This window comes from Passer montanus, unplaced genomic scaffold (genome assembly GCF_014805655.1).
Source record: "Passer montanus isolate IOZ18808 unplaced genomic scaffold, ASM1480565v1 scaffold53, whole genome shotgun sequence".
Classification (NCBI taxonomy): domain Eukaryota; kingdom Metazoa; phylum Chordata; class Aves; order Passeriformes; family Passeridae; genus Passer; species Passer montanus.
In genome coordinates, this window is record NW_024370263.1 from 5,229,958 (window position 1) to 5,250,052 (window position 20,095).

General features: G+C 42.8%; 1 protein-coding gene across 14 annotated transcripts in view; it reads left to right on the forward strand.

Annotated features, from left to right (window-relative positions):
- The window catches only part of ATXN2 (ataxin 2), a 48,556-nt gene that overhangs the window by 19,228 nt on the left and 9,233 nt on the right, over positions 1-20,095 (forward strand). For 2 of the 14 annotated variants that reach the window (XM_039724736.1, XM_039724737.1), the window contains exons 8-20: positions 470-667; positions 1,171-1,349; positions 2,808-3,017; positions 5,080-5,262; positions 6,729-6,917; positions 7,610-7,717; positions 8,609-8,679; positions 9,368-9,675; positions 10,105-10,168; positions 10,286-10,438; positions 11,378-11,444; positions 13,369-13,553; positions 14,144-14,276. In XM_039724736.1, the coding sequence (XP_039580670.1) occupies positions 470-667; positions 1,171-1,349; positions 2,808-3,017; positions 5,080-5,262; positions 6,729-6,917; positions 7,610-7,717; positions 8,609-8,679; positions 9,368-9,675; positions 10,105-10,168; positions 10,286-10,438; positions 11,378-11,444; positions 13,369-13,553; positions 14,144-14,276 (2,048 nt within the window). The remainder of the gene's footprint in view (positions 1-469; positions 668-1,170; positions 1,350-2,807; positions 3,018-5,079; positions 5,263-6,728; positions 6,918-7,609; positions 7,718-8,608; positions 8,680-9,367; positions 9,676-10,104; positions 10,169-10,285; positions 10,439-11,377; positions 11,445-13,368; positions 13,554-14,143; positions 14,277-20,095) is intronic. The other 12 variants (XM_039724739.1, XM_039724740.1, XM_039724742.1 and 9 more) reach the window with 11 other exon arrangements.

Sequence of the window (20,095 nt, forward strand, 5' to 3'; positions counted from 1 at the left end):
AATTCTATGGCTGGAATTACCAAAGGACTAAGGATGTCACTCTCTAATTTCAGTAGGATTGTGTCTGCTGGCAATGTGTAAATAGCTAAAAAAAATTCAAATTTGGGCTCTTGGAGTAGCTTCCTGTGTAAACAGCAGTCTGAGGCTTTTTATTCCTGATGTTCTCAACCATGTTAAAATTTGGAGCCTTTGCACAGCTTTAGGGACTGGGGATTTTACAAATCCTGTGGAAAAGTTCTGCACCCTGTTCTCAGCTCTCTAGGCAGGTAAATGACCCTGAGTTTGTCCATAATATCAAACCAGCCCAGGAATTTTGTATTTAAAAAAAAGACAGCGAGTCTACTGGCTTAGGAGCAAGATTTTTTTTTCCCCTCTGACTCGGTTAGAACCAACACTGTGTGATTTTTGTAACTCCTTTGTGCTTTTGAATGCATTTCAGAGATTCTTTTCCTTTCCATTGTCTTTTTAGGGTGCCATTAGAAAGAGATAATTCAGAAGAGTTTTTAAAGCGGGAAGCCAGAGCAACTCAATTAGCAGAGGAAATTGAATCAAGTGCCCAATACAAAGCTCGGGTTGCCTTGGAAAATGATGAAAGGACAGAAGAAGAAAAATATACTGCTGTTCAGAGAAATGCTAATGAAAGAGAAGGACATGGTGTGAACACTAGGTACTTGAGTGCACTATGAATAGTATTTTTATTTAAATTATGGAGGTATTTTGGTGCTGTAGCAGTTTGCTCATTGATACTGGGCTTTTTCAGCAGGCCTGATTAGGTTTGGAGCCTTGTGTAAACAATCCTGTGCTGGTTTTGGCACTCAGGCTGACTTGGACACCTCTGCCTGGCCCTGTATTATCTCTGTAGTGAAACAAACTTCCCCATTCTGACCTGTCACCGTGGTGAATTTGTCCCAAATTCCAGGAAGGGGCAGTGGTTTCGGTGTGTCCTGGAGAATTTCAGGCATTACTGTTAATCCTTCAGTGCCTGTGGGCTCATAAAGTGGACTGTGTGGCCACTATCAAAAGCCAATTCATGAGGTGACTGTTGGGTCAACATCTGATACTATTTAGACTTTTTCCCTTGGCTTGATGTGAAAAAAAGAGAGCAAATGGGGTGCTTTTTGTTGCCTCTCAGTTGTGTCTCGACACTGATAGAAATTTGCTGTGTTTCAGAGAAAATAAATACATTCCACCTGGACAGAGGAACAGAGATGTCCTGTCCTGGGGAAGTGGAAGACAAAACTCACCGAGGATGGGCCAGTCTGGATCAGGCCCACCAATCTCAAGGTCTGGATCCCACACTTCAGAATTCAGCCCTAACTCTGGAGCAGATCAGAGAGTAGTTAACGGAGGCAAGTATCTGAAATCTGAATGAATGTACCTCCTAACACTGCAGAGAATTACCTCCTTTTGTGTTGAAATGCTGTGGGATTGGTTTGTGTATTCCATAAACCAGGTTAGCATTCATCATTTAACACAGAGGTTGTGAGTTGGATTTGGGTTTAATTCACAAAGGAACACTCATTGCACTGCGATGTCTGTGGCTTTGCAGAGCAGAAATGTCATTTATTTTCCTCCTCAATCACCTTTGTCTTAGATGATGGTGCACTGTGTGGTTTTAAAGATGAAAAACTGCATCAGCACTGCAAAGCTCTGGGTGGAGGAGCAGCAGTGCTGACACCTGCTGAAAGGCAGTGGCAGGAGGAAGCTTCTCTTCCTTTCTGGAAAAGAAGAAAGCCACTTGCTTGGCTTTATAAAAATGGGAGGGGAGAAACAAGAACAGCATTAGAGAAAAGGAATCCAAAGCCTTCCCTCCAAATGGGTATTTGTGTATTTTCTGGACACATGGGTAGTATTTCTAACCAGGCATCAGTAGGCACTGCATGGCAGCAATTGGTGTCCCAGAAGCCAAACACCATTTCTGGAGATGGGTTTCAGCAGTGGCCTGTCCTCATGGCATTATTTGTAGAATTTAAAAATGCTGTTAGAATAAATTGCTGTGAATAAATGAAAAATGTATAATACTCAAGTGATCTATCTGGAGAGGAAGTCTGAGAAGCATCTAAAGGTAAGTGAGACTTCCTTTCTAAAGCCAGAGTCAGCTCTGTAAAGGATGGACAACTGAGCCTTGCCCAAACAATGCTAACCTTGAAATTTGTCTGTAGTATTTGTGGTTTCTCTCACCCTATTACTCTGCTGAATCAACATCATAGACCTAAAATATTCAGAATGGCTTGTAAATTCAATTAATTCTGCTTTGGAAACCATGAGCCCTATATCCTAGATTAAAATCCTCCAGGAATACCTCAGATAAGTGAGAAAGACATAAATGTCAGCATTCAGACACTGAACACCGCTGGTTTTTGTAAAGATCCAGCTCCTAGATGGATATTTGCTCATCATTTGGTTTGAAAGTAGCAGTTTGTGTGGTCAGTACTGTTTGTGAACAGCTGTTTGAGAACCTCTGGTAGCTGTGAAGGACCTTGTGGAGTGCTGGGTGCTGTGGAGCATTGGTATGCCAGGCTAACAGATCAAACTTTACTGTCTGTTCCTTAGTAGTGTTTGTAGATCCCAATTAACCCTTTGGGGAGCCTGTGACATTCACAAGTTCAATTTGACCCCAAAACCAAGGCAAAACCCAGCCCTACAGAGACTTTATCTCCTCAATTACCACCTCAATCCATCCCCAAAGGGTTAAACCGTGAAAGAAAAACCCCAAAAAAATCATTTTGTCATATTTTACTTTTATTCCCCCCCATAATTTTTTTCTTTAGTTTTTATACTTTCCTTCATATCATTTGTTCTGTCAGGTGTTGCCTGGCCATCGCCTTGCCCATCTCCTTCCTCTCGCCCACCTTCTCGCTACCAGTCAGGTCCCAACTCTCTTCCACCTCGGGCAGCCACCCCTACACGGCCGCCCTCCAGGCCCCCCTCGCGGCCCTCCAGGCCCCCGTCTCACCCCTCTGCTCATGGTTCTCCAGCTCCTGTCTCTACTATGCCTAAACGCATGTCTTCAGAAGGTACAAATATACCACGATTTGTTCATGTTTTTTTTTTTAATTTTATTTTTATTTTTGGTTTTGTCTTTGTTTAACTCCTCCGTGAGTTGTTGTTGACGAGAGTTGTTTTCGTTTTTTTTTTTCCTCTTCATTACTTAACCTATAATTTGTGTTTAACTTTAGTTTATCAGACTATTTCTATTAACCTTTTGTTTTTGTTTTGTTGGTTTGGTTGGTGGTTTTTTTTTTTTTTTCTGTTTGTTTGATTTGAAGAGCTTTACAAAAACGAAAGAAAGCTGTGAAATTTCCCGAGTTTGGTATGAAATTAAACTCAGCTTTGTAAACGCTGCTCAGTGTCTTAAATTAACCAAGAGCAACATGCAGGACCTGATAACTTTAGAGAGCATTTTTAGGACTATCAATTTATATAAAATACTAATTTATATAAAATACCAACAACACAGTTATTCCACAAAACTCATAGCTAAATCAGCTTTAGGCCTCTTATAAAGCAACCAGTGACAATAATGATAATAAAAATGCTGTATTCAGAGAAGGGAAATGTGGAATGGGGTAGGATGAGCTGCTTCAAAGGTGAATTTGTAGGAAATTTTTATTCAGAACTATAAATCAACTCCCTAGTATCAATAATACACAGAGAGAGGCTGACCTGTGAGTCTTTGGTATGCAGAATTATCCCAACTAAATTTGTCCTGGGAGGGTGCAGTAAGGAACATGGTTTATAATTTTTATTTCAAGTGTGTTTAAACCCTGCACAGCACAGTGTAGCAAGCCTAGGGAATGCAGAGTGGTTGTACTGAGCTCCCTGGAACTTGCAGTGGGTGCTGTAGCTGGCTCCACTGGAGCCGTGGCAGAGAGAGGAATGATTCCTGAGACTCAGCAGGAACACTGGAAATGCTCCTGACCAAAAAGTGGGGGGTAGCCACATGAGTCTGGCCTTCTGTCCATTTATTGTGGGTTTTTTCTGGAGTAAGGAACTGAGAATCCACCTGCAAATTGAATTATTTCTTAGCACTTGTGGTTGGTTTGTCAGGCATGCAGTGAACTGCTGCTTACTGCAATGTTTAATTCCTACTGCTGCAAGATTCTTCCTGGGAAATGTGTATTTAAAATACTCATCCGTGTGAAATTTGCATTGAAGTGGACTTGAGAGTCATGGTTAAAATAGAGGCTGACATTTAAAGATTTATGTAACCAGGAAAGGTACTTGGTATTTTAGCAGTTCTTCTGCAACCTAAAAGCCATTATCTGAACTTGACCCTGTTACTGACCTGTGTTGAAAATGAGCTGCAATCAGCCACATTCTGTTCACACACAGTTTTTGCTTTTGAAGTATCAACATTTGAGTCTAATCCTGTAAAGAAAATGTTTATTAGGATGCAAGAATTGTATTGCTGCTTAGATTTGAGCATAACTATGGTGTGGCAGCTGTACAGGCTGTGCAGAATTCCTGTGTTCACTTATGACTTTGGCTTCTGGTGTTAAACATGCATGACTTGAACCTTGGGATAACAATCCCTTGTTTAGTTGCAATTTTTGCTGACTTGTAAATGAATTGTGACCTGCTGCAGGCAATTGAGCCTGGCTGCAGAGAATGCTTTGCTGAAATTCCCCAAGAGCATTGGTCAGCCAGTGGTGACTATAAATGGTTGGGATCACTGACCACCTGACAAAAGCACTGGGAATTTTTTATTTTCTGGGAAAAAAATGTTTGATAGCCTGGAACTGTGCTTATCCAGGAGCAAGCTGCACCACTGACCTTTGTGGCTTGGCTTGCACTTGGCAGGGGTGGATTTGGATTGAAATATTTTAAATCCAGCCCTTGCACACCTGTTTCAGTGCTGATAAAGCCTCTGAACCCCCAGGAGCTGCCCTGGGGAGGTGATGAGTGTTGGCAGCCTGGCTGAACCAATGCCTTTTTAGCCTATCATTGCCAATTGCTTGATTTTATTGCTGCTTTATTGAGACTTTTAAGATGAATTGCAATTTTTAGAAGAGATATTTGGGTTTTCTGTGGTGGACTTTAAGCACTTATTGTGTGGGGTTGTCTTTTTTTCCTCAGGGCCTCCACGGATGTCTCCAAAGGCTCAACGGCACCCTCGAGGTCACAGAGTCTCTACTGGTAGGGGTACAATTTCAAGTGGCTTAGAATTTGTATCTCATAATGCACCTGGGGAAGCATCTACTGCTGCAGTGGCACGAGGCAGCCCTTCAGGTGGGACGTGGTCATCAGTTGTCAGTGGGGGTAGGTAAAGCTTGGCTTATTGCAGATGGCTTGCAGGGGGATCCTTAGAGTGGGAATGCTCAGCAGAATCCTGCCTTTTCCAGGCAATTCATGCTCTGAATAATCAAATTCTGGGCTAAGGTTGGAGTGGGGAGAAGGATGTTCCCAGATAGCTGAGTGAGAGCTGGTGCAATATTGTCCTAACTGTAGAGGCAGGTGCTGTGTGGAGAGAAGGGAAGGAAAAGTGTGGGAATTAGTTGTTGGAAGGATTCATTTGTAGGGGATTTATTGGAGGAGTTAGAGATTTGCCACTGCATCCCTGAGTTTGGTTCTGGCAGCGTGGCTGGACTGTGGTTTACAAATGAAGGAGGTGTTTGGGTAGAGGAAGGTTGGTGTTAAAAGATGAATTGATACTCAAGTTAAGCTGGATGTACTTCTCCTTTAAAATTTACATGGATTTTAAGTGGTGATGTTGTTCTTGGCTACTGTAGGAGCAGTAATAGAGTGTCTTATTTTTAATCTGTTAATATATTTTTTTAATATTTGACTTTAAGCTCAGTCTTGTGCCACAGGTCTAGTCTGGAGCTCTTGAGCTGAGGCCATATTCTGGTGGGCTGTGAGGAGCTGGGTGTTTCCTTGAGGGCAAAAGAGCAACAGTTTGGTCCTTTTTAGGTCCTTTTTGGGTATTTTTTAGCAGTGCAGAATTCTAGAGAAGCGTAGTGGGAACACATTTCTCAGACAGAAGGTATAAATTAGACCCACAGAGGCTTGTTGCCTTGTGGAAAAAACTTCAACTCTTCTATTGTGGCATTATTTGTGATTCACCTTCCCTGTTTATATATTATAAACATGCAAGTAGGACTGTTAAATCACTTACCTGCCTTTCTGCTCACTCACTGGGAGTTAATATGTCACAAAAAGCACAAGTGGGATGAGCAGGAAGCAGAAGCTACAATTTACTGTTCAAAGAATACACAACTTTCCTTGCTGCTTTAACACAGGGGCAAAAATATACCTAAAAGCACTCTTTTTTTCAATAGGCTGTGTTGTTTTTTTTCCAGCTGGCAAACCTCCAAAAGAGGACACTGTAAAATGGATGTGTTTTTTCAGCCCTCTTAAAAAATGTTTTACATCTCTTTGTGTGGAGACCTGACCACCTTTTGTGTTCTGCCTGAAACTGGGTTGATGTGAGCTGTTGTAGTTATACTGCTGGGGACTTGGGGAAGCATTTTGCAGATTCTTGGTGGGATTAGAGGGCAGTGATAAATTTTGGGGGACAATCTGCAGAGAATTCTCCCCATTCTCTATGAAATGCTGCGTTGTAAAGAACTAGGAGATGTGCCTGAAAGGTAAACAGGTTTTCAGTTACTACATAATACCTCACAAAGTGTTTCAAAGCATGTTTGTAGCCATTTTAAAACTAAAAACAAACTGCTGAGCAGATGGGGAAGCTCATCCTATAACTGCTTTTTCCTGTTTGTTTCTAGTTCCGAGATTATCCCCTAAAACACACAGGCCTAGGTCTCCAAGGCAGAGCAGCACTCCCATGGGACCAGCTCTGCCTTCTCCTCAGCCTGGTACTATTCCCACTGAATCTGTTGCCATGCCTGTTCCAGCTGCCTCTCCTACACCTGCCAGCCCTGCATCCAACAGAGCAGTCACCCCCTCCAATGAAGGTGAGTGGCCCTCACTGCCTTGCAAATTCCTAATTCCTAATTTCTGACAAGGAATGTGCCCAGGCAGGAGCACAGCTGCTTGCTGAATCATAGGAAAACTTGGGATACATTTCATTTTACTGTGAGTTCCCATTTCTCCAGCTTTAAACTAAGGTTGGAGAGAGGCTTTTTGAGAAGTATTTACAATTAATTTCTTGTGCCCTTAAGGAATATGGGTTTATAGGTGTCTGACTTAATTGAGGATATTTTTTTCCAAATTAGTTTTTGCCTCTTTTTTAAGTTAAATAAAAACAGGCCATTGCTTTCAAACACAGCAAAAGGAATGGGGAAGAAAACCCATTCAGGAGCACAGTCAAATGTCTAAGAGCTCTCAAATCTTTGTAGCATTCTGTATGAAGAGCTTGGACTGCTGAAAATAATTGGCTCTAAGTTTACAGTTTGTTCAGTGTGGTTAAGGTTTTGTGTATGATGAGAGGGATGAGTTTAATTGGGTTTTTTTCATTAGACAGTGGGATGGGGAAGGAGGATGAGGGAGGGTGATCCTCCAGGCACCAACTAGGTAGCAGGAAATGTGTAACTTAAAAGGTTTTTCAAGCTAAAAATGGTTAAATCTCTCCCCTGTTTGTCTCTTGCCCTCTCTTTGGTCAGTTGGAGTTGTGTATAAGACAATAACTTTGCAATTTCTTTTCCAGCTAAAGATACAAGGCTTCAGGACCAGAGGCAAAATTCTGCAACTGGAAACAAGGAGAATATAAAGCCAAGTGAGACTTCTCCTAGTTTTTCTAAACCTGAAAACAAAGGTTTGTATCCAAAGCTTTCATGTACTGCAGTGATGTAGGAATTGTGCACACTAAACCTGCTCTCCTGGCTGCTTTAGTTGGCATTTTAAAGAAGGCTTGGAGGCAGTCTGGTGTTCTACAGTGAAATTTGGTCATGCAGTTGTGAAGTGGCACTTTGAAATGTTGTTTGTGACTCATTCCATCAACACCAAGTGTAAAGATGCTCATGTGGATGGTGTGATTTCACTTGGTTTTTTTCTTTTTTTGTCCTCCCTTCTTTCTTTCCCCTGCTCACAGAGCTGCATTTTAGCTGCCTTTGGACTGAATATGTTTCTGCTCAGAGCTGTGCTCACAATACTTCTGAGCATCGTGGTCAGCAGAGCTTTTCTAACTGTGCTTTTCCTATTATGCCTTACATTTGTTTGTTTCTGTAGAGTTGTTTGTTCATTCAGTTCTCAGAAAAAAAAAAATCTCTTCATGCTGTTAAACTGAGAACCAGATTCATTAATTCTCTCATTGGAGAGACCTTTAGGATGAGTCCAGCCATAAAGCCCACCTTGGCCAGTGTTTCTCCTTCCCTTGCTGTTTTGAAATGCTGGCACAGGCTGGGTTGGGGCTTTTGTTGCATGTTCTTTGTGTTCAGTGAGTTCTGCAGTCCCTGCACCTCGGGGCTTCTGCCTTGGTGTGGTGCATCAGAACTAAAGATAAATCAGTTATGTAATGCTCTGCTTTCACAGAGGCTTTCTGTGTGCTCATACACATAGGTCATGGAATTGTACCAAATAAAACCCAAAAATAAGGGGCTGGATTTCATTTTTATATCTGCAAAACCATTATCTTTCTGCAAACTTAGTAATGTGTATACAACTTGAATTAGAAATACTTGGACAATGTTGATCTTGTATTTGGCAGGTGTCTCTCCAATTGTTTCAGAGCATAGAAAACAGATTGATGATTTAAAGAAATTTAAGAATGACTTTAGGGTAAGTTTGTCTCTGTTAATGGTGTCATCATTCTCATGTGCATCCAGATTATTTTAATGAATTGAGCACACTGCCTATGTTAACAGGTCTTTATACTTTTGCCTAATGTATGAAAATATCTGTAAGAATTCATGTTAAGTATTGTAAAATCAATGCTGACTCTTGTTTGTACAATTGCCTAATGCACATAAATGTGAGTATTGACTGTACACTGAAGACAGGACTTGAAACCTGTTTGATCATTAGGCACAAATAATTATCTCACACTCCATATGGAGGAGCTGTTGCAAAATTAAATGAAGAGTTTTGCAGAGGAAAATTGAAGATGAATTCATATTACTTATTTCCTGGTTAGAAGGGTTTATTAAATCAGGTTAGCTTTTCAAGTGGTGCTGTTAAATCACTGAGGGGATGAGTCCAGAGGGTTGTCTGAAGCTTTCCTGTCACTCCTTAATCAACATACAGGTCACTTGAGTGGCTGAGCAGCTCCTTACACAGTGCCAGCTTAAACACTGTCAGTGCCCATGGATTTCTTTCCTAGTAGAAATGGAAATGAGCATTTTAAAAGGTCATTTCCAGATGATGGAGGCTTGTGGGACTGTGTTTTACTCTGTGTATGTGACAGCTTTAGATGGTCTCCCCTGAGTTTTGTATCAATTTACTGAATATATCCCTTGGGTTTTTTCAGTTACAGTCCAGTTCCTCTTCAGATGCAGTGGATCAGCTGCTAAACAAAACCCGAGAAGGTGAAAAATCGAGAGATGTAGTTAAAGAAAAGACAGAATCCACCCCTAAAGAGTCTATCATAGAAGCTGGCAGTAACACCAACTCCAGTGGTGGCAGTAGCAAACCCAACAGTCCCAGTATTTCTCCTTCCATGAGTAACAGCTCTGAGCAAAAGCGAGGGCCTGAGGTGACCTCCCAGGGTGTACAGACATCTGGGCCTGGAAGTAAACAAGACAAAGAGGACAAAGAGGAGAAGAAGGATACTTCTGAGTGAGTAATCATGCCTTTTGGAATAAGCACATCTTTATTAACAGCAGACCTTGTGCACAAGTCATGACTGGGTGACACATTCCTGGCTCTAGGTGCTGTTACACAGGAGGAGCCACAGGGGAAGGGACTGCCCTGAAAGTCATCTCCTGACTCAGTGCAGAGCTCTGGTTCTGCTGATGCCTAGTTCACATCTAAAAGTTTATTTCAATGTTTTTCTGGCTCACATGAGATGTGGTATCAACTGGAAAACTTTTGTGGTTAGTTGTAGTAAGAGTCCCTCAATGAGAGTGGCTTTTTGCATGCCATGAGGTGTTTGACTTCTCAGAAGTCTGACTCACAGGTGGAAGTGAGGTGTTTCTTAAATTATTAATTGCAGATTCTCCTGTAAAAGAATAATGCCCAACTTAATTTTTTGTTCTTTATGTTTAGGCAAGTTAGAAAATCAACACTTAATCCTAATGCTAAAGAGTTCAACCCTCGATCTTTTGCTCAAGTAAGTGATTTGATGCTGTTTATCAGTGCCTTTGAGCAGATCTTTATAAACCAACCTTTTCCTTGAAGGATACTCAGAACTAACCCTGCCATATCCATTGCTCACCTCTCTTTGTAGCCGAAACCTTCTACCACACCAACCTCCCCTCGTCCTCAAGCTCAGCCCAGCCCCTCCATGGTGGGGCATCAGCAGCCAACCCCCGTGTACACTCAGCCTGTTTGTTTTGCACCAAATATGATGTACCCGGTTCCAGTGAGTCCAGGCGTGCAGGTAAAGTGCTGCAAACTCCTCAACACTTCCCAGAGATCCTCAGGAAGCTGGGCAGGGCTTAGGAATCATAGAATGGGTTGGGAAGGACCTTAAAGATCAGCTTGTTGCAGCTTGGGAGCTGTGAGTTAAAATAGTGAAATAGTACAGCTTGTATTGCTTTGTAAATATAAATCATGTTGTTGTTAAGTTTTGGCTGTGTAAATACTGACTTTTCCCAGTGCTCCCTCAATCTGGATGTTCAGATAATTCTAAACACTTGTAAATGCCAGCAGCCCACATTTATTGTGGGTCTGTGCAGGTTTCCTCCCAGTCCTCCAAGCATAGTCTCTCACTCTCTGCAACTGTTTCTTTGTTCCAGCTGTGTCCTGCTGGTTTCTGGTTGTTGTAGGGATCACTGGGGTTTCAAATCTAGCTCCATGATCATAGAATCATGGAATATCCAGAGGTGGAGGGGGCCCACAAGGATCTTCAGCCCAACTCCTGGCCCTGCACAGACACCCCAACAATCCACCCTGTCCCTGAGAGCATTGTCCAACCTCTCCAGGAGCTCTGGCAGCCTTGGGGCTGTTCCCATTCCCTGGGGAGCCTGTTCAGTGCCCCAGCACCCTCTGGGGGAGGAACCTACCCCTGATATTTCAGCCTGACCCTCTCCTGACTCAGCTTTATACCAAAAAGCTGCTGTGGGGCTGTCAGGGTGAGCCCAGTGCCTGCAGTAGCAGCAGTAGCATTCCTGGGCTGGCTGTTGCCAACCATCTGGTCTTAGTTGTGTGTCCGTGCAGACTTAATGACACTGATCCAAGAAAATCTCATAGGTTAGGCAGAGTTCACTAAACCCTGTAGCAGAACAGAGGGAAACACATCAAAGCTGAGTGGGGCCCCCACCCCAGCACACACTGAGGTTTTAAAGGAATATCATACCTTCAACTTCTTCTGTTTCAGCCTTTGTATCCTATTCCCATGACGCCCATGCCAGTGAACCAAGCCAAGACATATAGAGCAGGTAAAGGTGAGAATAATACTGCCTGTTTGGTTCTCAGTCTGCATGCAGCATGGCTAAATGACAAATGTTTGTGTGTTTTCTAATCCATGGCAATTTGCTTTCAATCGATATTTTAAATGCTATTTTTATTAAAGGGAAGTAAGTGGAAATACTAATGGATTTTTAGATAAACTAATTCAGCTAAAACATGCCAGGTTTGAGTAATGGGGGGTTGCTTGGTTTGGAATCTGATTTGACAAACAGGAAAACATCTCTGTTACTTGGAGCATTAGGGTGAGCTGGTCATCTCCTGTGTTTCATAAATATCACAGGTTTGTTTAAAGGGAACTTCTCTGCTCGTTTTCTCTACTGGTTTGCAGCAGTGCCCCAACTGGTGCTTTATAGAGGGGTTTTTAACAACATGCAGAATCACTATTTCTCCAGGAAGAGTTTGCTCTGCTGCTCTTCTGGAAAGAGCTGGTTCCAGTTTGTTCTTGTTCATTCCTGCTGCCCCAGTGACTGAAAGCTGGACTGACAATGACAATGCCACGTGTTTAAGTGACACCCGTGGCTGTGGAGTCGTGATGGGTGGTGGGATGTGCTGGGAAGGACAGTGAGGGAGCAGAAAGTGCTGCTCTTGTGCTCCTGTTCCAGGGAATGCTGTAACTGTGCCCAGTGAATGCTCCTGCAGTGGCAGCCAGTGCTGCAGGACAGGACCAGCCCTGCAGCTCCAGTCACTGCAGGAGGAAATTGTTTCCTGCTGTTTAGAAACAAACAAGTGGCCTTTATCAACCTAGGGGAGACAAAACCCTGCAATGTATTTCTGTGTTAAAACACAGTAACTTCACTGTGGCCTCACCCCTGAAGTCTTCTGGTTAGTAACACTGTTTTAATCAGAAATACTTTGCTGAGTGCTCCTTTGCTGGGTGAGGCAGCTCCAATTCTGAATCCCTTTTTAAGTTCCAATATTCCATCTGTGTTCAGCACAGCCCTGTGGGAGCTGCCAGGGTTACAGCTCTGTGCCCTTACACTGTTCATGTTGCATCCTTTATTTACTTTCTGTTGTTGATCTGCAGTGTAAATAAAATCACTGAGTGAATTTAGGGATGTTTTCAACATTTCCCTCTCCTCTCCCTAAGAGATTGCCCCTGCAGTGGAGTTTAGAGGAGCTTGAGGTAGCTCAGTTAGTAGTTGCAGCCTGACTGCAGGAAGCTGAAGCTCTCCTGGAGCCCTCCTGGAGCTCTCATGGCCATGCTTTATAGGCTGAATTAGTTTGTTCCCAGTGAGTGGGGTGGTCACCTTCCCAGGAGAGCTCAGGTGACCCCACACTGCTCTGCTCTTTTCATCTTTCTTCCCTCTTAGTTATTCCTATTCCTTATAGGTTTTGTCTCCCTCAGTGTTGTCTGTGACCTAAAATTTGCTTTCTGCTGCCCTGAGGGGTAGCACAGAGCTCAAAAGATGTAAAAACCTCGAGTGTGGCTGGGTGGAGACCTTTATTGTGCTCTCCTCAGCCATAAGCACAAGTCACTTTAACACAGACTCAGATTTCCAGCTGATGGAACAGTGGCTGAGTTGTTCCCATAGAGGGTGAAAAAGCCTTTTAAAGGGGGCAGGATTAATTGGTTAAGTAGGTATCCTGATATAACCTTTCTCTTCCCTTCTGATTCTTGTCAGTCTTTCTCTCCCTCCCCCTTTCTTCCTTCATAAAAAGGCAGGGCTGGGTTTGTGACTGTGTGTATCCAGCCTAAAGGCAGTCATGAAAATCAAGTGTTTCCTGGAGAAACTCTTCTTCACCCTGTTCCTTTTTGACAGAGCTCTAACCCATGGCTAAAGGTGTGGGGTGAGGATATTCCACATGGTCCCAGTAACATTATTATAAAATAGAACCTTTCAGAAATCTCCAAATTTTTTTTCTCTGTCTTTCCAACATGAGACAATTTTTGTTTTCCAGTACCAAATATGCCCCAGCAGCGGCAAGACCAACACCACCAGAGCACCATGATGCATCCTGCCTCAGCAGCAGGCCCTCCAATTGTAGCTACTCCACCTGCTTACTCTACACAATATGTTGCATATAGCCCCCAACAGTTTCCTAATCAGCCTCTTGTGCAGCATGTGCCACACTACCAGTCTCAGGTAAGAATCCTTTCCATGCTCCTGATCAATCCAAGCACAAATAATGAAGTGGTTCAGAGCTAAATAACCCCCTTGTGTCCAGTCCTGAGTCACCCTGAAGAGTTTCTGTGTTCTGGAGCACACGTGGTGATCTTGGAATGTGCTTCAAAGCCCGTAACAAATTTTAAGGTCCTAATGAATTTTAATGTCCTAACGAAATTTAAGGTCAGTTTGGAAGTTGGCATTTATTATTGATATGGTTTTTTAGCTCTTTGAAGAGTTTCTTTAGGTCATGGCCAGCACATCTCCTGGTTAAGTGTTTTAAAAATAACTTACTTGGTGAACTGCTCTTACTTCAAAGGCTGTTAAATCTACATGCGTAATTGGATAAATGTATAAGCTTAGTGCATTATCAGAGTGGCAAAAATTGGGCATGCCAGTGTTTGCTGTCACTTTCTAGCCCTTAAATTTTGGAAACAATTGGGTGTGAAATCCTCAGCTGCTCTGCCTTTGAGCAAGGCGGAGCTGCGACTGTTTAGATGACAAGAGTTTCTTGGGAGTTAATTGTTAACCCAATTAACTGTGTGGTTTTTCCTTTGTTCTGCCTGCAGCATCCTCATGTTTATAGCCCTGTAATACAGGGCAACGCTAGGATGATGGCCCCACCAGCACACGCACAGCCGGGTTTAGTATCTTCCTCTGCAACACAGTACGGTGCGCATGAACAGACACATGCTATGTATGGTAGGAAACGTTTTGTGTTATATGTAACTTTTTAAGTCCTTACCTTGTGCAGGGGATGTATTTAATCTCAGCCTTCCAACGTGGGTATCTCAGTAGATGTGGTTTATATTTCATAAGATGATGATGATGATGAGCAGAGCATTGAAAACTGAGCCAGCTGGTTCAAATGAAAACTCAAGTGTGCTGATTTCGGTAGGATGCCAGTGACCAAGATGAGATTTCAACCTGGGAGCTGCTAAAGAATATCTGCTGAAAGAAGTTTGTTGAAGTTCTCTTGATACATCATCCCTTGTTTGTTCCTTGATTATAATTAGTACTTGTTTTATTGCAAGGTTATGACCTCAGTTTCAAACTTGACTTTAGTTCTGGCAACTAGTGAAATGCTGTCTTTATGAAACTACTGGCATTATTAACAGTATGAACACTGCTGTTTAAGCAAAATAAACCATGTGTTGCTTACCTTTCTCATTTGGTAAGTCAAGAATAAGTAAATGCAACAGCTCATGTATTGCTCTCACTTGGACATTTAGTCTCTAGCATTATCAGATGGGCATTTTTCACTTACAGTGAAGTGCTGAAAATGTGGGTTACCTTGTGACAAAAGTAAAATGTGCAAGAACTTTCTAAAGCATTCTAAATGTATGATGAATCAAGGCCCAGTTTGGAGGAAAAAGAGCTCACTGCAAAACATGCTATTGAAAGAGGTAGAGTCAAGGTTGTTTAAGGCTTGGAAATTGTCATAAAATGTCAAAACAGCAGATGGTCTCTTGAAAACATGGCATTTCAATACTTGTTATAGCATCTGAGGAAAAGTTTCATTGGGTCACGTATATTATTGACTTAGATTCTAATAAAAGATTTTCTGTACCTTTAGACATCTTTGTATGTTTCTGGGTGCTTAGTTTTACACTGCTACTTCATGGAAGTCCATGACATGTCATGAAAACTTACAGAGAATCTGGAGTTTAGTGGGAAATTAATTCTGGTTTTAAGAGGTGTCTTACCCGTCTGAAAACATCTTGTCAGATCTCTGCAGTGGTGTGGTAACAGAGTTAAGAAACAAAAATAACTTATTTTGACACTCAGAGGAAGAACATTTGAGCTCGTTTGTGCTGAAGCTGAAAAGGAAGTTACTTGTAGAGATTAATCTTTCTCTCACAGGTCCTTGCTAATTGTATTACTTTGATCTTTTCAACTCTTGTGCTTGAGGTGTCCATGTAAACAGATCTTCTGTTTGCTTTTTCATTAGATTAAATAGAATTCCCATAAAGCAAATGATCAAAGGCTTTCAGACCTTTATTGGTGAAAACCCTCCTCTCAAAGTCTAATTAAAATAAAACCAAACATGAGATAATCAGAGATTGGATTCAGAATGGTTGCATGTGACTTTCTAGCAATTTCCCATTGTGCACCATCCTTATCTTCTGTAATCAGTGGGTTCTGCAGTGTTGAAGTACAAGCCCGTTGCCTTGCTTGGCTTTGATCAGATGTCTGTATAGTGTTTTTCACTGATATTCTAATTTACAACTGTTAGATCTCATTTTGTGTTGGTTTTGCAGCTTGTCTGTTGTAGATATGTGACTACCTGCCAGTGCAAACAACTAAGTTGGGTCAAACTTGAGAATTCTTTGGTATTTCCTGCCATGTAATTAAATATTACTTTCCCAAGAGCACCTAATTTCACAGAAATGGCCTGTCCTCCTGTGTTCTTTCAAGTAGCTACTTGGTGATTCTTCTAAATATTCTCCCACCTTCCAGTAAATGGTGGAGTGCTTGAAATTTTTGTTACTGAAACCATTGAACCCAAGAGGATCGTGAACTCCATGTGATAGAACCTTTTTTAAGGGTGTGTTCTTGCCCTGTGCAGAGGTGTTTAGTGAACATGAACTGTCTCAAATGTACCCTTCACCTTCCAAGGTGACACTGACACATGGAATGACTGCTGGTGTTCTGCAGCAGCCTCTCAGGTCACATTTTTGCAAGTCTTGCATGTGCTGAGTGCCTGAAGACCTGGCCCAGATAGACTGTGCTTCCTCAAAGTGTGTCCAGCTGTAACGTGTCCACTTCAGCTTCCATTCATCCATGTGTGGGAAAAGGCAGGAATGCCAGAGGTGACCAGTCTGAGCTGCTCATGGAGCCAAAGAACATCATGTTGGAATTGTTCATATCTGACTGACTATAAGAAAATATCCATGACTTATGTGCTGGTTTTGGGAATCTTTAAGTTTACCCACATTTGAACTAAATATACCTGTGCACTTTGAATCTGGTCCTCTCTTAAAAAATAATTTGAAAGTACAGAATAACAACTTCCTGAGAAACAACCACCGCTGCTGCTTTTGATTTTGCTCAAACAATTTCCCTTTTGGCTCTTAAAAATTGCTATCTGATTTTTAAAAGATACATTATTACTTAGTTTTAGCACTGGTATCAGGATTCAGTGGGCCACGCTGCCCTTTTACCCTTCAAGGTACTGGTGCTTGCTTTGAGTTATTCCTGCAAAATTCACTCAGTTTTTCTCCTGCATATGTGGTAGAGAGAAGATGTCTGCAAGAACTACTGTGCTGAGACCTGGGGGTTGGGGGGAAACTGCTTGCCAAGTATTCCTAAGGTGTGAAGTGTTTTCTGGTAAGATCTGAAACTCCACCTTCACTAATGGTTTGGGACGAGTTGAAAGTCTGTGGCAAATAGTAACAGCCTGGCAGCCAAGAGCAATTCCTGCTGATTTAAGGCAACCTTCCAGAACTTTGGGGTTGTTTTCCTTCCTGTCTTGTGAAGAGATAGCTGAATCCAAATTACATACAGTGACCTACACTTGGTGATAAGCACCCTTCCATTTTAAAGAAAAGTACTTTTGTCTAATGCTGTTTAATGGGATATTCCTGCACTTCTGGGATTTCCTTGCCAGTTCACAGTGTCACAACCCCGCTGCTGCCAAGAGAGAGGAGCAGAGCTGCCTGGTCCCAGTAACCCCAGCTAAAGACAGGACAGAGGAGTGCTCAAATCACTGGGGTTTTCCCCTCAAAATGGGGAAGGACAAAGTCCAAAGAACTTTCTTCCCAGCCAGACGATAACAACGTCTGTGACACTTCAGCTGCGGAGCCACCATGTCCAGGAGAGTTTGAGATGTGACACCTTTGCCTGCCACCCAGCCGACCTGGAGGTGTCATCCTTGCCCTGCTCAGCTGCACCTTGGGTTCAGGAGGTTCTGTGTCTGTCTGGCAGCTGCTGGCTTGGGGTGGCCTCCCAGTCCCTGTCCTTCCTTGGGCTGCTGGAGTTTGCTGGCCACCGTCCCAGTTTGGCTCCTGTGTCACACAAAGCCCAGGCTTCTGCTGCTGGTAGAAAATTTGGTTACCAAGTGGAGGGTGGATCTGTCCATTCCTGTGACAATGAACTTGTGTTAGTTTTCCATGTGGCTGAATTGTTTCCAGATAATTGGAGTCCTCTGAAAAACTAAACTTTTGTGTTTAAGAACTTGTGTAAAACCAGAGATTGGTTTTACACAGATGCATTTCCTGTTTTTTGTGCTCTCATTCCTGTCCCTGTTCTCCCTTCCCTTTTCCCCTTCTGCATATGTTTTACTGGTCTGGTGTTGTCTCTAACTTTATCTGGTTTCTGTCTCAGCAGTAGAGTAAATTCTATTCCCTTGATAGTACAATGGTGGATATAATGTAAACCTCAGAGGATTCTCCAGGGACTAAGAGTGAACCAGTCACCAAAGTTGTCTTGGAACTGTTCAGAATGGCAGTGCTATAGCTGAAAAAGCAAGGGCCAGTTTCTGCTCTAGTGTAATTGCATTTTAACCTTCTTGTTCCAGTGGACAGTAATAGACCATGAATTGACATAAAGTTTCTTTTTGTGTTAATGAAGAACTGCAGACTCAGTGTCAGAGTTAAGAAGGAAGGCTTACTCAAGACTTGTGTTTCATCTCCACTGATTTGTAAAATGAAATATCTAGCTCTAATAGCAGCTAAGTAAATAAAAATATCTGCATGGTTCTAGAGTCTTCAAAAAATAATTAAAAAAAAATTAAAACTGACATTGACCTTTCCAGAAGATGGGAAGTATGCACGTGGCAAGAGGCTAATTTACCTTTCTATTTCCCAAATTCAGCATGTCCCAAAATACCATACAGCAAGGAGACAGGCCCTTCTTTCTACTTTGCCAGTGAGTTGGGTTTTTTGTACTAATTTTGATTGTACAGAAAAGCACTTTCTAAAGAACCACATGTTAAAGGAATGGGACGTGTTGAGGGAACAAGTTTCCTTGCACCAAACCAGGATGTGGAAAACGCAGGAAGGTTCCTCTCAGTGGGCAGGGAATGGAGCTTTGGAACAGATTGATATAATCACAGGAAGCTGAGCTGTCAATTCCTCAAAAATTTATTTTGAATATGAAATAATCTCTGACTTCACTACCCAGTCTTTTCATCTGCAGCTGGAAGTGAGCTCTAAGAAATCCTTCCCTGTGAGGGTGGTGAGGCCCTGGCACAGGGAGCCCAGAGAAGCTGTGGCTGCTCCATCCTGCAAGTGTCCAAAGCCAGGTTGGATGGGGCTTGGAGCACCCTGAGCCAGTTGAAGATGTCCCTGCCCATGGCAGGGGGTGGAACTGGATGGTCTTGAAGGTCCCTTCCCACCCAAACCACTCTGTGATTCTGTAGCCTCTGTTTAAACCTGTGGGAGCTGCCTTGCTCCCTTTCATGAGCCAAACAGGATTTTTACACCTGATGAATTACCAGCTTCCTAAAAGGAGAAAGAACATGGGCCTCATCCCTTTTAAAAAAACATGGCTCAAGTTTTGAGCCCCTGGGAGGAAATAACTCGAGCTGCAGCTGAGGTGGAGGGAGTTTTCTGTAGAGCTGCCACTGAAGGAGCACTGGGAACAACTTGTGGCCATCATTGTATGACAGGGATGGGATGAGGACTCCTTGGAGCTTTCTCAGTTCCATTCCCTGGCTCAGGTGGGGCTGTGCTGGTCACCAGCATCACTGGAGGCACTGGGAGAGGAGCTGGTGCTCTCTGGACACAGCAGCCTGATCCAGCTCATCCAGGAAAGGCAGAGAACTGCAAAATCCTGCCTTGTCTGCTGGTGTTGAGCAGCTGCTTTGAGGAAGCTGAGGTTTGAGGGGGGTGCTTGCAGGATGAGCTCTCACCCAGGACATGGGAAAGGAGGAGTTGCAGTTTCAGGCTCTTTCTCTTCTTGCTCCTGTCCTGCTGTGGCACTTGTTGCTGTGTCTGTCTGTGAGTCTGTGCAGCCCATGCCAGGCACTCTCCTGGTTTGTTGTTTATTTTTTTTCTTTTTTTTCTTTTTTTTTTTGCATTAGCTCATGCAAGAGGGATGTGAGAAAAACCACTTGTTCTCCAAAAATCTCCTCTGGAGCAGATTTCCTGTGTTTCTTGTGCCACCCTGCCTGGGTAGGGGCTGTAGGATGCTGACCTGTGCTGTGTTCATGCCTCTTGGTTTGGTGCACTGAAATCACTTCAATAACCTCGTTCCTTTCTTGGATTATCTTTGAAGTCAAGTCCACCCTACCTGTGTAAAATGACTTCTTGAAATGTTTGTATGATGAAAGAAACATTTGCTATTTCTTTGCTTCCTACCATTCAGGTCTTTTAAATGTAGTTATCCTCACCATCTTACTGGCTCTGGCAATAGGTTTGAAGTTTGTTCACTGGTCAGTTCTTGAAAATAGCCTCTTCACTGCATCTGTGGACCATGACCAACGCTGACCAACATTGGCACCGTTGAAATTCCAGGGAAAAAACAAAATTACAAAACGACACGATGTGGTTTCACATATTCCCTTGTAGCTGGGAGTT